The sequence below is a fragment of the Vicia villosa genome, linkage group LG4 (genome assembly GCF_029867415.1).
Source record: "Vicia villosa cultivar HV-30 ecotype Madison, WI linkage group LG4, Vvil1.0, whole genome shotgun sequence".
Classification (NCBI taxonomy): Eukaryota; Viridiplantae; Streptophyta; class Magnoliopsida; order Fabales; family Fabaceae; genus Vicia; species Vicia villosa.
Window position 1 is genome coordinate 171,557,592 of NC_081183.1, and position 17,761 is coordinate 171,575,352.

Sequence of the window (17,761 nt, forward strand, 5' to 3'; positions counted from 1 at the left end):
AATTTTTTAAAATGTGCCATAAAAATACAAGTTAACTTTATCTTATAAATAATGTTTGTCAATATGTGTAAAGCATACTATTTCTTTTAGAACTAAAATAAGCAAAATGAAATTCAGTTTCGCACATGCATAAATTATTACTTGCCTAGTTTCCTTTTTAAGAAAATGATTCTCTTTCACCTTACATTCACACTAAGATTAGAGTGTAATTTTCCACGTAGATGCATGTAGAGTAGATGGGTCTCATTAAGCATTAGACTAAAATATGAATTTTGAGATTTGCTTTGACCCAAAGTACTATATGACATTAATCAAAATCAAAATAGCATATGATAATGTGAACATTAAACAATACAGAATCATTTCCCTCCTTTTTAAACCCTTAAGCTCCACCACATTCTCATCATCACTAATCACCAAATCCTTGTCCATTTCACTAAACACCATCTTTCACTCTCACTCCAACACAATCACTACAATGAACCCACCACCAGGAACCATCGTTTTCAACACCGTTGGAAGAACCCAATACGGTTTCGATGTTTTCTACACAGACCTCAAAAACCATTCCAACGATCACATCCTCACCGATGGTATCTCAATTAACTTCAACGCCCAATTCACTGACAACAAAGAAACCATTGTATTCATCTCAGAGCGAACCGGTTCGCCCCGTTTTTACCTATCCCGACCCGGAAATAAACCCGAACTCCTCCCTTCTATTCCTAACACGCCCTTCCAGGACCGCCCAACAATCAAAAACGGTAAAATCTACTTCTCCTCAACGCACGATCAACCAAACGCGCTTTTCAAAAGCTGGTCTGCAGTTTACTCCACTGCCATCGACGGCACCGGCACTCTCACGAGGCTTACACCTCAAGGTGTTGTTGATTACAGTCCTGCCGTTTCTCTCACCGGAAACCTAGTCGCTGTTGCATCATACGGTTCTCGTCGCTGGGATGGCGATTTTCGTGAACTCCAAACGGACATCATCGTGTTCGAGGAGTCCGTCCCTGAGAATCGTGTAGTTGTAAGCGAACACGGTGGCTGGCCAACGTGGTTAGGAGATTCCACTATATTCTTCCACAGAATCGCCGATGACGGTTGGTGGAGCATCTTTCGGATTGATCTCCAGGACTCGAATTTAACCGGATCTCAACCGTCACCAATTCGCATCACGCCGTCTGGTGTACACTGTTTCACTCCCGCCGCATTGCAAAACGGTAACCGTATCGCCGTCGCAACTCGCCGGGAAGAAAGCGATTACCGTCACATCGAGATTTTTGATCTCGAGACAGAAACATTTCAGAAAATAACAGAAACAATAAACCCTAATTTTCATCACTATAATCCATTCGTCTCTCCTGATTCTCGCTACCTCGGTTACCACCGATTCAGAGGCGAGTCAACTCAGAGTACTCAGGGCGAATCAACATACCCTCACCTCGACCCTGTGATATCTCTGGTTGATAACATAAAATTGGTAAGATTAAACGGTGCGTTTCCAAGCTTCTCACCGGATGGTGATTTCATCGCATTCAATTCCGATCTCGCCGCCACAAATGGTGGCGTTAAGATTATAAGATCCAACGGCTCAAAACGTTGGAGTTTATTAAAAGGAAGAATATGCTTTGGTAACGCATGGAGTCCAACGGAGAAGAACGTTATATACACATCAATCGGTCCAATTTTCGAGTCGGTTACAAAAACGGTTCAAATCGCACGTGTCGAGTTCGACCCGGTTCATCTCACTGACGATCGTGAAGAGATTCCGTTTACGTTAACAATTCTTACAAAATACGATTCTGGAAATAATGCGTTTCCGTCATGTTCACCGGATGGGAAGTTTGTAGTGTTTCGTTCTGGAAGGTCAGGGTATAAGAATTTGTATATAGTTGATGCGGTTAACGGAGAGGTTAACGGAGGGTTGAGGAGGTTAACGGAAGGGGAATGGATTGATACGATGCCGAGTTGGTCACCGAAAGGTGATTTGATTGCATTTTCTTCTAATAGGCATGATGCTGGGAACAGTGAGGTGTTTGGGATTTATGTGGTGAATGTTGATGGGAGTGGTTTGAGGAGAGTTGAGATTGGGGGAAGTGTGTATGGAATGAGGGAGAGGTTGAATCATGTTTGTTTTAGTGGCGACGGTGAGTGGTTGTTGTTTACGGGGAACTTGGGTGGTGTGTCGACGGAGCCGGTGGGGTTGCCGAATCAGTTTCAGCCGTATGGGGATTTGTTTGTGGTGAAGTTGGATGGGAGTGGGTTGAGGAGGCTGACGTGTAATGCGTATGAGAATGGAACGCCGACGTGGTATCATGGGGAGTTGTTGTTGTTGGGTAGTGGTGGTGATGTGGAGGATGGTGATTGGGAAAAGCTGAAAGGGGAGTTTCAAGAACCGCTGTGGATTACGTGTGACAATTGACGTATGTGATGATGCCTAGTGTTTGATTACTGATACTATGAATATAATAAGTTGAAATTTTACATCATAAATAATGAGTTGAAATAAATTAGTTGTGGTGTTTGTAATCTGGATAATGAAGTTTGCTTTGATTTAATTTACTTGCACTGGTACTGATCTTGCCATTTTGGTGTATGTTAGTTTTTGCAACAGTAGGAGTGGGGCTGTATGCAGCTAGAAATTAGTGTATAATATGCTATTTGTTAGCAGTTTTATTTGTACTTTGGCATTTCATGCTCTGTTTAATATAGATTCTTCTTTTGGCCTTTAAAAAAAATTAATAATAAAAATTGTTTGGAGTCACTTACTATTCCGACCTAATTTATAAACAAAAACTCTCTTTTTAAATTAATTGAATAATGAATGTATTTAGTCTACAGAAGATAAGATACATTTATTATTCAATGAACCTAAAAAATAACTTTTATATATAAATAAAGCCGGAGGAAATACCTCTGTCTCTCTCCTCCAAGATTTTTTTTCAAATTATTTTATAAACATAATAAATCAATAGTCATATGTATTAAATAGAAAAACTAATGGTTCATATATATATATATATATATATATATATATATATATATATATATATATATATATATATATATATATATATATATATATATATATATATATATATATATATATATATATATATATATATATATATATTTGCTGTGACCACACCCAACAATGACTGCAATGGATACTGGACCGTAATATTATATGGCAGTTTTGTAGTGAACGATTGAGAAGTTATAAAATACCGGAGTATAGATTCTCTTCATTTCTTAAAAGAAATGGAGAGTTCCATTATTAATGTTTATCTTATATAAAAGTTTTATTATTAAGATTTTTGGTGTATAAATGTATTTATTGTTGAAATTTGTGACATATATTTGTATAATTTAACTTTTATATAAAGTAAACATTAGTAATGGAACTCTCCATTTCTTTTATTGAGAAAAGGAGATGATCTTGACTCAAAATAGGGATAAGAGGGTATTTTGATTTGAAGCTTAAAGGTAGTGCTTTTAATGTAAAATATTTTACACGGTTAATGTATCATAACCTTTAAAAAGAAATATTTTATATATGATTTAAAGAAAAAAAGTCAAATTTGTACAAAAATTAACGCTTATAATTTCACTAACAGTGTAAAATTATTTTACATTATACTATGTGAACAATCACACCACACCCCGTTACTATATAATAGGAGATGACTTATGAAAATGTGTTTCTCAAAACCAACGAGAGGAGATTTATACATGGCACCCATCAAATTATACATGTCACCCCTTCAAAGGTATGCTTTTATCATTATATCCTTGCTTAAAGCACAAATTTTCAAAAAAATATGCGTTTTTACAGGAAATTTCAAAAAATACTGGATTTTTAGAAATTTTCATGAGTTTTTACCGGAAATTTTGAAAAGATTATCGGATTTTTCGAATTTCTGATATTTTTTGCAAAAATAAATAAATTGCACTACCATCAATATAAAATTTCCGATATGTACCGGAAATTTGAAATTTATGACAGTACAATTTTTTTTCTTTCAAATCAAATTGGACTAAGGAAAACCAGGGATTTTCTAACACGTTGATTCGAATAAAAGTTGGCTTAATTGTAATTTTAGTTCCCCTATTTTATCTTTTTCTTAATTATGATCCCTCTATTGTAAAAACTACTATTTTAGTCTCCCTTTTAAGTTTTCTGTGCAATCCCCCTATTTTGTTTTTTTCTACAAAATTAGTCCATATTTTTGTCTCTTTTTCACCCGAAAACTCAAAAAGGGAATCAAAATTATGGTTTTAAAAATGAGGAAACCAAAATAAAAATAAAAAACAAAATAGGTGGACCAATGTTGCAATTAAGAAATAAAATTTAACAATTGATTCGAATCAATATCATTCTGGTCACTGCTGCTTGATTTGATTCGAATAAGACTTTACACATGATTCGAATTAGACCTTTTTTTCAACTTTTTTCATTAGGGTCTGTTGCAGTTGATTCGAATCAAGATTTGCACTTGATTTGAATCACGAGGTCTTTATTTCGAATTAGACTTTGTTCTTGATTCAAATCAAGCGTGAAATGGGTTAAAAACTTATTTATTTTTATTCCATTTCACTTGCTAATTTGACTCAAATCATGTATTATTCTTAATTCGAATCTAACCAATTTTTACTACTCATTTTTGTGCTTAATCTCAATCACATATAAAACATTTTTGTCAACATGTTTCATGTAGTGAATCTCATAATCATTTTATAATTTTCTGTGAGATAACTTTTCCTCTCACTTTTGAAAAGTTCAAAACCCTTGCATTCATATTTCTTTTTTTTCAACCTTTGGTTACATTTCAAATCTTGATAATGAGAGATTTGTTATTGATTGAGGGAGACATTGTCTTGAAACTAGTTGTTCTGAAATAATGTGTAAATATTTCCAGGTTCTTGCAAGATTGAGGAGTTGTCATTGGTGCTGATAAATTCTAGTGATAAGAAGGAGGTTTTTCTCTCCATATTGTCTTGGTAGTGACTGTGTGGAAGGCTACAGATAAGGCGAAGTTCTTCTCAAATCTTTCAAAAATTCATCGGTCAAGAAATTAGTAGGATCAAGGGGTGATTGCTACACACGAAGGCTTGGAGTAGATTGGTGATATTGGAAGATTTTGAAGTGTTAATCGAGTAAAGATTATGCAGAAGTGTTTGGCATTACGCTGTATACAAGTCAAGATCCAGATAGAAGATTTATTTTCTTCAACATTATTGCGGACTATTGATTGTATAAACTCTTGCAATATTTGTCAAAAGAAAAATGAGCTATGCAGGTTCCAATGGGAAACCATTGAAGAGTGCATATAGGAAAAGAGAGGACGAAAGCTGAAGCACTATAAATCCTGGTGTCTTCTCTCTCTCTCTCTCTCTCTCTCTCTCCAACATTTAAATTTCGTATGATATTGCATGCTTATGTTTTCAATTCTTAGAGTAGTTTATCGTTTATTCAATTGATAGCGATTTATTGCTTAAAATTAGGTTTTGTTGGAATCGATACCTAATCGGGCTTTAGTGGTGATTAAAATGTGAGAAACTCGCTGAGTAGAATTTGCAAAATTGAATCGTTGTATAAACACAACTCGTGAAGTATACAAATGAATCAATTGAATACCTTGTGCATCATCATTAGAACTTCTTTGATATTTGTGAAATGATTAAGTGCTTACACGAAAAAATTTCTATACAAGTATAATTCTCATGTTTTCACTCTAAATATTATGTATGCAAACTCTGAAAAACCTTCGATAAGTCATTTTTAAAAAATCGATTGAGTTTCGTTTTAAAAGTCTATTCACCCCATAAATTGTTTTCTTACTTCATATTCTCACCTAACATAACTTTGATGGATCAAAGGCTATCAATGGAAGCATCTTCCAGAATAATCGTGTCATGAACATATTGAAGATAGGAGACCACTAACTCTGAGGCTCCCACTCTTAACCATGAGAACACCTGCAATTCCATTGCCAAGAATAACCCACTGAGACCTTCAACCACCAAGAGTAAGAGAAAAAGGGGTCAGGGGATCACCTTGCTTCAGCCCCCTCTGGATACTAATTTGTTGGAATTGGACACCATTAACCAAGACCACAAGGTTATCAGAAAAAACCACAAGCACAAATCCAACATCTCCACTTGTCATTAAAGCCAAATCTAGCTAATCATATAATCTAGGAAGGACCAAATCAACAAGTCATAAGTTTTTTTCAAAATCCACTTTAAAGATGAGACAAGGTTATTTACTCTTCATAGCTAGATCCACCAATTAATTCAACGCAACCATCCCGTCAACTAAAAGTCCGCCTTTAAGAAAGGTTGACTAGTTGAGAGAGTTAAAACTTTTCCATAACACTAGAGAGCCTGCCTACCACAACTTTAGCTAGGGAGCTTATTAAGGTGCTCAACCTAAGAGAGATATGTCTAAGATCCCCCATTTGTGAGGGATAATCAACCTTAGAAATCAAAGTAACAAAATAAAAAATCCATGAAGAGTGAAGCAATACTGATGAAATTGCTCAAACATGATCTCTCACATCAGAGAGAGAGAGAGAGAGAGAGAGAGAGAGGAGAGAGAGAGAGAGAGAGAGAGAGGAGAGAGAGAGAGAGAGAGAGAGAGAGTAGAGAGAGAGGAGAGAGAGAGAAGAGAGAGAGAGAGAGAGGAGAGAGAGGGGAGAGGAGAGAGAGAGAGTGAGAGAGAGAGAGAGAGAGAGAGAGAGAGATGAGAGAGAGAGAGAGAGAGAGAGAGAGAGAGAGAGAGAGAGAAGTGAAGACAACCTCATCTAATCTAGGTCAGTCAAAGAGAAGTTCTCTAAAGTGACTTGAAAAATAAATATCCAATTCTTATGAATTTTGGAGACCTAAAATGCTCCAACCTTAAGAAGTTTATGATCAAAATTTTCTTGTCTTTATGTTGCAACAGTTAAAATACAATTATTTTTATATGATAAATACAATACAACTTGGACAACTCTTACTTTTAACTTATGGGGTAAATAATGAAATATAGTCCCTCTCATGTAACATGATAAATAGTTTCCCCAACTTTAAATAACAGCTCTTAATTTTTCAATATTTATACTACAAAAATGCAAAACATTTTCCAAAATAATTCTAGCTAAGTGTCCTTATTTTGGTGTAGATTTAGCCTATGAACCAGTATATCCAAAGCTTCCTTCATCCACCAATGCTGACAAACATCTCTTGCTTCAACAACATCCATCTGCACAAAAGTGATTAAAAACTTAACAATTACTATTTGCAAATGCAGCTTAAATCTAAACAAAATATGTTAACTCTAAATGAGTTTATTAATTTTGAACATATATCACAGTTTCCATAATAGTAACTCTAAAACCCTTACCCATAATCTTGTACGTAGATTTTTCTCAGCCCAAATGTCAAGCTGTTCCTTCACTAGTAAAGGAAACATGTGACCTTCACAGTATATACCATATCTTTTACTAATAAAACTCCATTCACCCAATTCTTGCTGCATTAACAAAAACAAACTATTTTCAGTCTTGTTTAAAATTTCATATTAAAACTTGAAAAAAAATGATATATCCAGTTATTTACTTCAACAATTCCTTTAACTCCTGCTTCTTCAAGAGATTCCCTACAAGCTGCTTCTTCTAAAGATTCATCAACTTCCCATCCACCCTAAAAACAAACAAATTAAATAAAAGGATATATATTAATGTTAGTAAGTATATGCTTATATCTATATATTATTTATTTGCAAAATGAAGCACTACCTTTGGAAACATGAATGTATGACCCTTTTGTGAGCTAACTAGAAGTACCTCCAACTCATTGCTCATACTTCCATCAATGTTTTGTTTATATCTGTAAGGTATGCACCTACACAAATACTAATAAATGTTAGCCAAAGCAATTATCAAGAAATTAAAATGAAAACTTTATAGAAAAAAACACAAACTCAAGAATTGAATCGAAGAGATTTTCAGTAATGAAGTGACTAACCCTACAACTTGGCGACCACCGTTACTATTGTATCTTTGCATCTCCCTTCCAGAACGAGAAACCATGCAAACCATTTTTTCACTACTCATGAAAACTCAAAGGATCTTTGATCTATATATAAGAATAATGAGAACCAAAAGAACAAATTGTAGATTGATAAAGTGTATGGACAAAGAAAGCTACATATATAAATATATAGGAGAGGTAAATTAAGAGAAAGTTGAAACCGTTGCAAAAGGGGCGTGTGTTTTGTTGTATGAGTCTACTTTTTATTGCTTCTGTTATTTAAGATTGTTTGCTTAGTCAATTAGGTGACAAATATTGAATTTTACTTTTGGATAATACTCATTCAATATATTATATTAGATCATTATTGAGTTTGGATTAATTAACCAATTGACTTTGTAGAAGGAATGAACTTTCCGTACGTGACGTTGTGTGCACGTATAGTTAATAATTTGATGAGTTACTATTTTTGACATGGGATTTTCTATTTTAATTTTTAGAGAAAGTTACATATATTCTTCTTTTTTTCGTGGAAGCTCAAGTATTAAAATGAGAAAAAATAAGTTGACACTAGTTTTTAACATAGACATCGTAATTGTATACACAAAGCATACCAGTTTTGTTTATTAATTATTATTTTTTTTCTTGCTTTGTGTGCAAGACTATTTTGGTTGTTATTAAAATATTCAATTATGATTTCATACATTACAACATATTAGAGAAAAGATAAAACGTAATTTGATATCAAATACTTGATGTTAAACACGCTTCTCTTTGTTTTTTTTATGTATATTTTAAAATCTGTATAAGTAGTACAAGATACATGATAAGTAGGGTGGGAATAGATTAGATTGATTTAAGCTTTGTCAAGCTTGAGTCTGATTTGTTAAAAATTAGAAAGTTTAAGTCTGACCTGTGATCTATCATAGACTTATTTTTAGGTCTGAGTCTGACATTTTTGAAGATCTGTTTCGCCTATTTTATTTGAACATTTTTAAATAAATAATTCAGCTAATGTTTAAATCGACTAACAAATTAAAATATCAATGAGACTAAATTCTTATTTGCATTTACTTATTCAAGTTTACCTATTAATATAAGTTTTGCGATACTATTTTTTTAAGAGAAATTATGAAAAACAACTAATGACATTGCTCATAAACTTTTTTCACCTTATCTTCATAAGTTCTTCAAGATAACTAAGATTTATTTTTGTATTTTATTTCAAAGTACAAATAAAATATAATAATAATAATAATAATAATAAATTTATACTTATTTTTTAAATAGGCTTAAAAGGTTTTTTTTAGGCTTGTGGCCTAGCCTTTTTAACTAAATAGGCTTGTAAAAAAGCCTAAGTCTTTTCTACTTAAAAAAAGAGTTTGGCCTGACCTAAGCCTGTGTAGGCTAGGCCGTAGATCCCTTTTAGTCGGCCTGGTCTATTCCCACCCCTAATGATAAGAGAAACATATTAAATAACTCGATTTAAAAAACATCTCCCTAGTCCTTATTCTCTATTCCTAATAAAATTTAAGATGCATTCTTTAGCCTGATCAACATCCTTCTTCCTCCTGAGGTATGCCCTTCTGGTGGGTTTTTTGGTTATATTTTGTTGGTTATATTTTGTCTATTCCATCCGGTGCCCGCACTGCGTCTCTTAGAAAAATGCTTCAAGCTTTCGGATTAAGGAGAAGAGACTTTTTTGAATTTTTTTTTCTAAGATGAATCTATATTAAGCGTTAAATCTAAAATAAAAATATAGAGTTGCAAGTGCAAAACCTGTCATATAAATTCTAAAATCTATCAAATAAAAAAATATTGAATTTTATTATATTAACATATAATTCTGACTATCACTCTCAAGAGTATTTAAATACAGAAAAAAATTCTAATAAAAATTATATAAAAAAAATAAAACAAAAATTGCAGAAATTCACTACTACCTAGAAGTCATTTCACTACGGTTGGAAAATGGATAACATCACGCTTAACCAACTATGGTGAGGTTGGGTGTGATTGTAAGTGTGTTGTTTACAACCACAGTCTATTGTTCATTGTAGTAAACTGGAAAGCACGCTACCTATAACCATAGTTGTAATGATCAATAACCGTGGTGATATATTTATTGGTCTAGAGTTCAATATTCAACAACGTCATGTTTTACTTTTATTATTCTAGATAACACTCTACCTATAACAACGATTATATTAAATAACCGTTATGATTTTTTTTTTAATATATATTTTCTAATTTTACATAATTTTCAATTTTTTTAACCTAAATTATTTTGAATCATATTAGACGAGAAACAGTAACACGCCCATTTGTGAATCGTATCATATTAGAGAAAGTTACATTCTTCTTTTTTCATGGAAGCTCAAGTATTAAAATGAGAAAAAATAAGTTGACACTAGTTTTTAATAGGGTTGGCAAAATGGGCCGGTCCGCGCACCCGCCATAAAATGGCAGGTTGGATTGAGATTTTAGCCTCGCCGCCTACCAAAGTTCGCCCCGTTAAAACCCGCTGCCCGCAAATGTTCGCCCCATTAAAACCCGCCGCCCGCCAAAGCCCGCATCGCCTATTCATTCAATCTATCCCGCCTTAAGTCCACCTTTTTTTAGTTAATTATAGTAATTTTAATTCTTGATGGTTAAATTTATACATTTATTTATAAATATATGCAATATTTTTTAAAGTAAAATTTGTTAAAGAGATATTTTATAAAAAAATTGTTATAAAAAATAATGAAAATTTTTATTAAAAGGTAAAAAAAATCTATTAATTTAATAAAAAATATAAAAACAAATTAATAAAATAATAGGCGAACAAGTCCGCCGCCTGCCGCCCGCAACCTTTTTGGGGCGGGCTTGATTTTTTGGTCCATTTTAACTTTGCGGGCTTGCTCGCCCCGCTCTTTTTTTGATGGGCATAAGGCAGAGCGGGACGGACGACCCGTTTTGTCACCCTTAGTTTTTAACATATACACTATAATTGTATACACAAACCATACCGTTTTATTTATTAATAATTATTTTTGATATGTGTGTAAGACTATTTTGCTTTGTTATTTTGTACGATGTAGAATAAAGTGTATCGACAAGTTACGAATCTAAATTCGAATTCTAACAAAATTAAAGAAACTAATAAAAATAATAATTAAAGTTAATTAAGACTTTGTTTGCGAGTTTGGAGGACTTACATAAATTTTCTAGGCTTAATTGCAATTTTGGTCCTCCTATTTTTTTATTTTTTTTAGTTTTGATCCTCCTATTTTAAAATCCGGAATTTTAATCCCTATATTTTAGCTCTTTGAGAATTTTGGTCTCCCTACAAATCCGAAGGTAATTTAAAATGAAATGACGCTCACATTGATGATGTGTCAGTACTAATTCAGCAGTAAACTGTTCAAAAAAAAACTAATTTTATTTAAGATGTATGTTTAACATGTCATCAATGTGAGTTCTATTTCATTAAAAATTGCCTTCGGATTTGCAAGGGGACCAAAATTCTCAAAAAACTAAAATAAAAGGACTAAAATTCCGTATTTTAAAACAGAGGGACCAAAACTAAAAAAAAAGATAATAGAGGGACTAAAATTGCAATTAAGTCAATTTTCTAAATATCTTTTAGGTTATAGTATTCTGAAAATTAAAAATATAGTAATGATAATGACTCTTTTATCATTCTAAACAAAATCATGTTTTAAAAAAATGTCAAATATTTTTCTATATTTTTTTAAAATTTCGTTTTCGAAAGCCTTCTCCTTCCCTCTCCTTCAAACCTGCAAACAAAGCCTAAAAAAGTTAAAGACTTTTTCATTTCATTCTTTGATTATTCAAATAACACTTTACACTTAATATATAAAACTCTAAATACAACATAACCATCCATGTGGCACAATTCTAAAAATTTAGAAACATTCTAGAATATCATACTAATATATTAAAATATAATAACTAAAATATCTAATTAATATGAAATACTCTCTATTATTATACTCTCTATCATTATTCACCCCTTCAAAATCAACTTTGTTCTTAAGGTTGTAAAATAAGATTATCAAAGCTCTAAATTAACTTCTTCTTTTTTAAATACCACTTTTTTTAAAGACAAAAGAAATGATTTGAAGTGTTACTTGTAAAAAATGGGTAGAGAAATAGGGAGGAACATATGAGTGGTCATGAAAAAATGGGTAGTAGATTTCAAAAAATTTGTCAGCTTGTCTTTCAACTTGAATTCACGTGAACCAAAATGAGCAAATTGGAGACAATTGGTTTCCATTTCAATTATACGGGAACAATTTTTTTCCTTTCTTATTCTTTTTCTCTTTCCCTTTCTTTTTCTCTTTCCCTTTCTTTCTTTCTTTCTTTCTTCACTTGTTTTGTGTTTCATCTCTTCTGCTTCTTTTTTTTCTTTAAACAATACAAAATTAAAATTAAAATGATAAATGACATATAAATGGTGGTGGTTCTAGCGATGGCTGTTGCACATGTGGCAGTATCACCGATGGCGGTTGCACTTCTGATGGTTGGACAAATGACTGCGAAAGTGGGTTTGTAACCGTTGACGGAGATGATATCAGAAGTGACAACAGGGTATTTTTCAAAAGTGACGTTGAAAGAGTCGTCGGAAATGTTGTTGGCGCTGGAAGTTGTAACAATATCTTTTTTCATCATCAATGAGTGCATTCAGAGATTTTGTCGAAGTTTTCGTCATAGTTGTTACCATAATTGTTGCTAGAGAAGATATCGGAATTGTCACCGAAAATGATATAGGAGTTATCACTGGAGATGATTTTAGTGAATCTGGAAGTTTTTCTTCTTCCTGTTGTTGTTGAAACTTTTCTGTGCGTTTTCTTTGGGCATCATGAAAGTCTTGTGATGAAGCTTTGAGAGAATAACACAAATTTTGAACTTGTTCTTTCAAATCTTATCTAGATTTTTTTGAGATCTCATGAGTTTCAATCAAATATTGTTTTAGAGTTTATAGTCAAGCACGCTTAACTATGAAGTTCTTATATATTAGGCTTGTAACTCGGTGGGAGAACTGACTTTTAATAATATTTCGCAAACAAATGTTGCGGTGAGCAAGAGTCGCCACTGACTTTTATTTTGTCCAATTATTAGGAAAGGTATAAAAGTACAGGAAAGACCTTTAAGAAAAGAGTTTGAGTTCGGGGGGTAAGTTATGAAAAGGGAAGGTGTTAGCACCCTTTTCATCCGTAGTTATCTACAGGCTCTTAGTTTGCTTAACTCATTTTGTTTTGTTTGAAAAGCTTGAAAAAGCATAGTGTGTGTGTTTTGAAAGAAGGTCAATCCTAAACATACATCTAGCAGGTATATCAGTAGTTATAAGGGTGCAGAAAATAAAAGCGGAAAGTAAAGCCCTAAACTATTACATGGCTTCGGGGAGGGGGATTACAATAAAAACGTGACAAGAAAATAAAGCGCGAAAGGTAAAAAGTCCTAATTAACTATTACAAACCCAAATAAAAATTAGAGTGAAAATAAAATTTGTATGAAAAATTAATAAACTATAAAAAGAACTTGCGAACGTCCACAATGATCCAAAGATTCGAGATAGTACCTCACAAAAAATTGAGAAGTTGTTATTACGGATATGAAAGAAATATTCAATAATATTAATCAAGACTAATTAATTAATTAAAAAATAAGCATATTAAAATTCTAAAAGTAAATTAAAATTAAACAACATTTTATTTTTTGTATTTTAATAGCATGAAAATTTTAAACTAAGATATTTTTGTATTTTTTATCAACTCATAGAAATTAAAACAGATAAAAGTTTATCGACTAGAGAAAATAAAATGATAAGAATAAAGAAGAAAAGGGTTAAAAAAAACAGAAAATATGGGGGTGCTGGCAGTAGAAACTCGCTGGGCCTAAAACAAGTGAACAAAAGCTCAGCCAAGAGGAGGGGTCCGCGCTGCAGGCTGGAGGGGTGAAAAGTGGTGAAAACGTTATGGGCCTACCATCAAACTAAAATCCAGTCCACACATGAAATAGTAAAAAAAACCTAGAAAGCCATAGGACCAAAAACGGCCGCTCCCCATTATCTCTAATCCGTCTCACTCTGTTTCCCTTCAATCGATTCTCCCCTATTCTTCATCAATTGAAATAAACACGTAAAAAAAACAACAATCCTAACTCAGACTCCTACTATCTCAGTTCAACTCTCCTTTTTATCACCAACGATTCGAACAATGAACAAATTGGCACGGATAAGATGCAAAAGCGACATCAAACATACAGCAACAACAATCTTAAATCACAGAGCTACAAATGAGTAAAATAGAGTTGAAAGTACCGGGTCGGAGTCGAAGGATGTGTCGAGTCTGTTATTGTTGGATTCCGACGGTGCTTCCACGTTGTGGATCCGGTGAGTCCGCGATGGCTGTTGTTGATGAAGCGTTGGCGGTGTGCTTCCGATCAGTTCAATAGTGATGGCCATTGCAGGTTGCTGTGTGTTCTTCTTCTTCTATTCTCGATTTTGCTTCCAATTCCTGCAAAAACCTTGAATTTGTGTTAAGGTTTAGATTAGTGAGATTTTAATATATGCAGGTCAATGCAAATCAGTGAAACAAAATCTGTTATACAAAGTGTTTTTTTTTGGTTTAGTGATTGGTGTATAAATATGTATTAGAGGGTGATTCGTGTTCGTATCGGTGTGTTCGTGTTCAATCGGTGTTGCTTCAGTTTTGTGAGGCGGATCGAGCGGCCTGATCCGGTGGTGAATGGGCGGCCGTCGGAGCTTGTCAGCACGAAGGTTCTTCTGAATCCGATAAGTTGTTGGTCGGAAGGAGTGGAAGGGTTGACTGCTGTTGTTGTTTTCCTTCAGTTTGAATTTTTTCTGCAAAACAAACAAACTCTGTAATCAATAAATAAAATAACAATAAGAATGATATGGTCCTGTTACCCTAGGATTTCGACTTACCAATAAATGGGCAACTGGGGCTCAAAATTGGTAATTGGGCCTCAATTTGGTAAAAAGGCCCTAAATTGGTAATTGGGCCTCAATTAAATAATTACATTGCCATTTGGGTCGAAGTGGTTCGACTAAGTAATGCTTAGTAGTCGAAGCTGTTCGACTAGAAAGATGATCAGAGGCTTCAGCGTTCGATCAAAAGTATGCGAAGACTTAAGAATTTTGCTGCAGAAACTGAAGTGGAAGTCGAGAGGTACTAGAAGTTAAGAGGCAGTTTCAAGCAGTTTTCTGGCAGTTCTTACAGGACGCGTGGAGGTCTCACAATTGAAGATCTTGCATGTCGAAGACACGTGTTGACTGATAACCAGTCGACCGTTAGTAGTAGTTATTTTATTTTTACTATTTAAGCAAGTTCCATAGGAATAGTTAGGGGTCCGCATTTTCTACATAAACACAAGTAAACTCAAATCTCTGTGCAAAAATGAGTAACGAGTGCAACTTTGGAATGTACGTATGCGTACCGGTTTAATACAAACCAGATACACATAATATAACAAAATAAAGCAATTAGTCCTGGAGTATTCTAGTTGATTCCGCAAAAGTAACCTTTAAAAAGGAAACTAGCGCTTGTTTACCATTTTTCTGGGTAAACAAATTGGCACGCCCAGTGGGACTCGTCAATTGCTGTTTGTTTTATATTTGTTAGTATAATAGTTATGTATGATATTAAGAAGTGGTCGGAAATTAACTAACATGGCTGAAGTTAATACAAATAATTCTGATCTTTCTGGAAATCAAGGAGGTGTTCTAACCGGAGCAACACCACAAAATGCCGCAGATTCATCCCCAGTGGGAACAACAAATACTGGTGGATCGACGGCAGCAATAATGGTATCATCACCAACGAATGTACGGTCACCGTTGAATCCATTACGACCGCCGTTTCATGGAATGATGCCTCCACCAGGTTTTAACCCTCAGTTTGGAATGCCCACGTCTATGATGCAAGGTTTGCACACAAACCCTTCATTATATTCTGACAGCATGATGGCTACAAGCACATCAAATCCAGGGGGTCGACCTATAGGCATAGGATATAATCACCAGGTTTTGCCATCTTTAAGTACTACGTCAATGTTGTCAATTCGACAACAAATGGACGAAAGTAATCATGAAATGGTGAATGCCCTTACTCAACAAATGAGAACTGTTTTTACTCCCATGATAAATAACACGAATCAAAGTTATGAAATATTGGCGGGACAAATGGCCAGAATTGCAGATTTCTTTGGAGCGCCCCCACAACCAAACCTTTCGACTACTCAAGGGTCGAATGTGAGAGGGGTCGAACCTATAGGACAAAGAGATCCCTAGAATAGTACAAAGGCATCAAGATGCTGACCAGGTTCTTAGGAACATCCAGCAAGATGTCAATATTGGACATAGTAATATCTCTAATGTAGTCGAACAAATTTTAGTTCAGAATGGAATAAATGTAGGTTTGCATAGACCAAATTTCGTTTCCCCGTTGTCAGAATACGTAAGGCAAACAGAATTGCCTAGGGGGTGGAAAGTCCCAAAATTCACCAAATTTGCTGGTGAGACTGGAGAGTCGACGGTCGAACATATTGCTAGGTTCCAGACAGAGGCTGGAGAAATAGCAAACAATGAAAATCTAAAGATGAAGTATTTTCCAAGTTCTTTAACAAAAAATGCATTTACTTGGTTCACGACCTTATCTCCACAATCTTTGTTCTCCTGGAACCAATTAGAACGATTGTTCCATGAACAATTTTATATGGGACAGTCGAAAATTAGTTTGAAAGAATTAGCTGGAGTTAGGCGAAAGGGTACAGAACCAGTCGATGACTATCTAAACCGTTTTAGGTTACTGAAAGCTAGATGTTTCACACAAATTCCTGAACATGAGTTAGTCGAAATGGCTGCAGGTGGGTTAGATTATTCCATAAGGAAGAAATTAGACACCCAACATTTGAGAGATATGGCACAACTGGCAGATAGAGTACGCCAGGTCGAAAGGCTAAAAGCTGAAAAAGCCAGAGCTAGTAAATATCATAAGAAAGAAAAAATAGCTTTTGTTACTACAAGTGAGTTCGACTCTAATAGCGACAGTGAATACGAAGAGGGAGAGGTCAACGTGGCTGAATTAAAGCCAGGGCCACCATATATCTGTAAATTGATTAAACCTTCAAAAGATAAAAATCTGGTTGAAAGTAAGAATGAAAATTTTTCTAGTAAAACGTATTCATTTGATATAACAAAATGTGATGAAATATTTGATTTGTTGGTTTCTGATGGGAAAATCATAGTACCCCCGGGACTTAAAAATCCTCCTCTTGAACAAAAGAAAAAAAGAGGATTTTGTAAATTTCATAATTTCTTGGGTCATAAAACTTCTCAATGTGTCCTTTTCAGGGATTTAGTGCAAAAAGCTTTGAAAGAAGTAAGGTTACAGTTTGGAGAAAAGCCAAAGTCATCAATGCAAGTTGATACTGATCCTTTGCAAGTCGAAGAGGCTCACTATACTGAGCTTGCTGATGTGATGATGGTCGAGACTACTGATGGTTTCGTTAGAAAGCAAAACGGCGCTACTGATGGCAAAGTTTTGAACATGGTTTATCCTGAACCAAAAGAAAGTCTTTTGAAATTCCTTGAGAGATGCCACAATAACAACTCCCAAGTTGGATTATGCCCAAGGTGTGATGCTGTTTTCAATGTCGATGCTGCAAACAAAGTGAGGTTCGATCCTCGTCGAGGCAAGAATCGTCAATTCAT

General features: G+C 34.2%; 2 protein-coding genes across 2 annotated transcripts; one reads left to right on the plus strand and one right to left on the minus strand.

Moving 5' to 3' along the window:
- The first annotated feature begins 365 nt into the window (after window positions 1-365).
- LOC131595926 (uncharacterized) lies at window positions 366-2,760 on the plus strand. Its single transcript, XM_058868457.1, has one exon. The coding sequence runs from the start codon at window positions 479-481 to the stop codon at window positions 2,423-2,425; it is 1,947 nt and encodes a 648-aa protein (XP_058724440.1). The 5' UTR covers window positions 366-478; the 3' UTR covers window positions 2,426-2,760.
- A 4,166-nt stretch (window positions 2,761-6,926) lies between these two features.
- LOC131600294 (nudix hydrolase 17, mitochondrial-like) lies at window positions 6,927-8,292 on the minus strand. The gene is made up of 5 exons (XM_058872477.1): window positions 8,014-8,292; window positions 7,785-7,890; window positions 7,606-7,689; window positions 7,391-7,519; window positions 6,927-7,249 (listed from the first exon to the last, which is right to left on the minus strand). The coding sequence occupies exons 1-5, from the start codon at window positions 8,100-8,102 to the stop codon at window positions 7,145-7,147; spliced, it is 513 nt and encodes a 170-aa protein (XP_058728460.1). The 5' UTR covers window positions 8,103-8,292; the 3' UTR covers window positions 6,927-7,144.
- Between the last annotated feature and the right edge of the window lie 9,469 nt (window positions 8,293-17,761).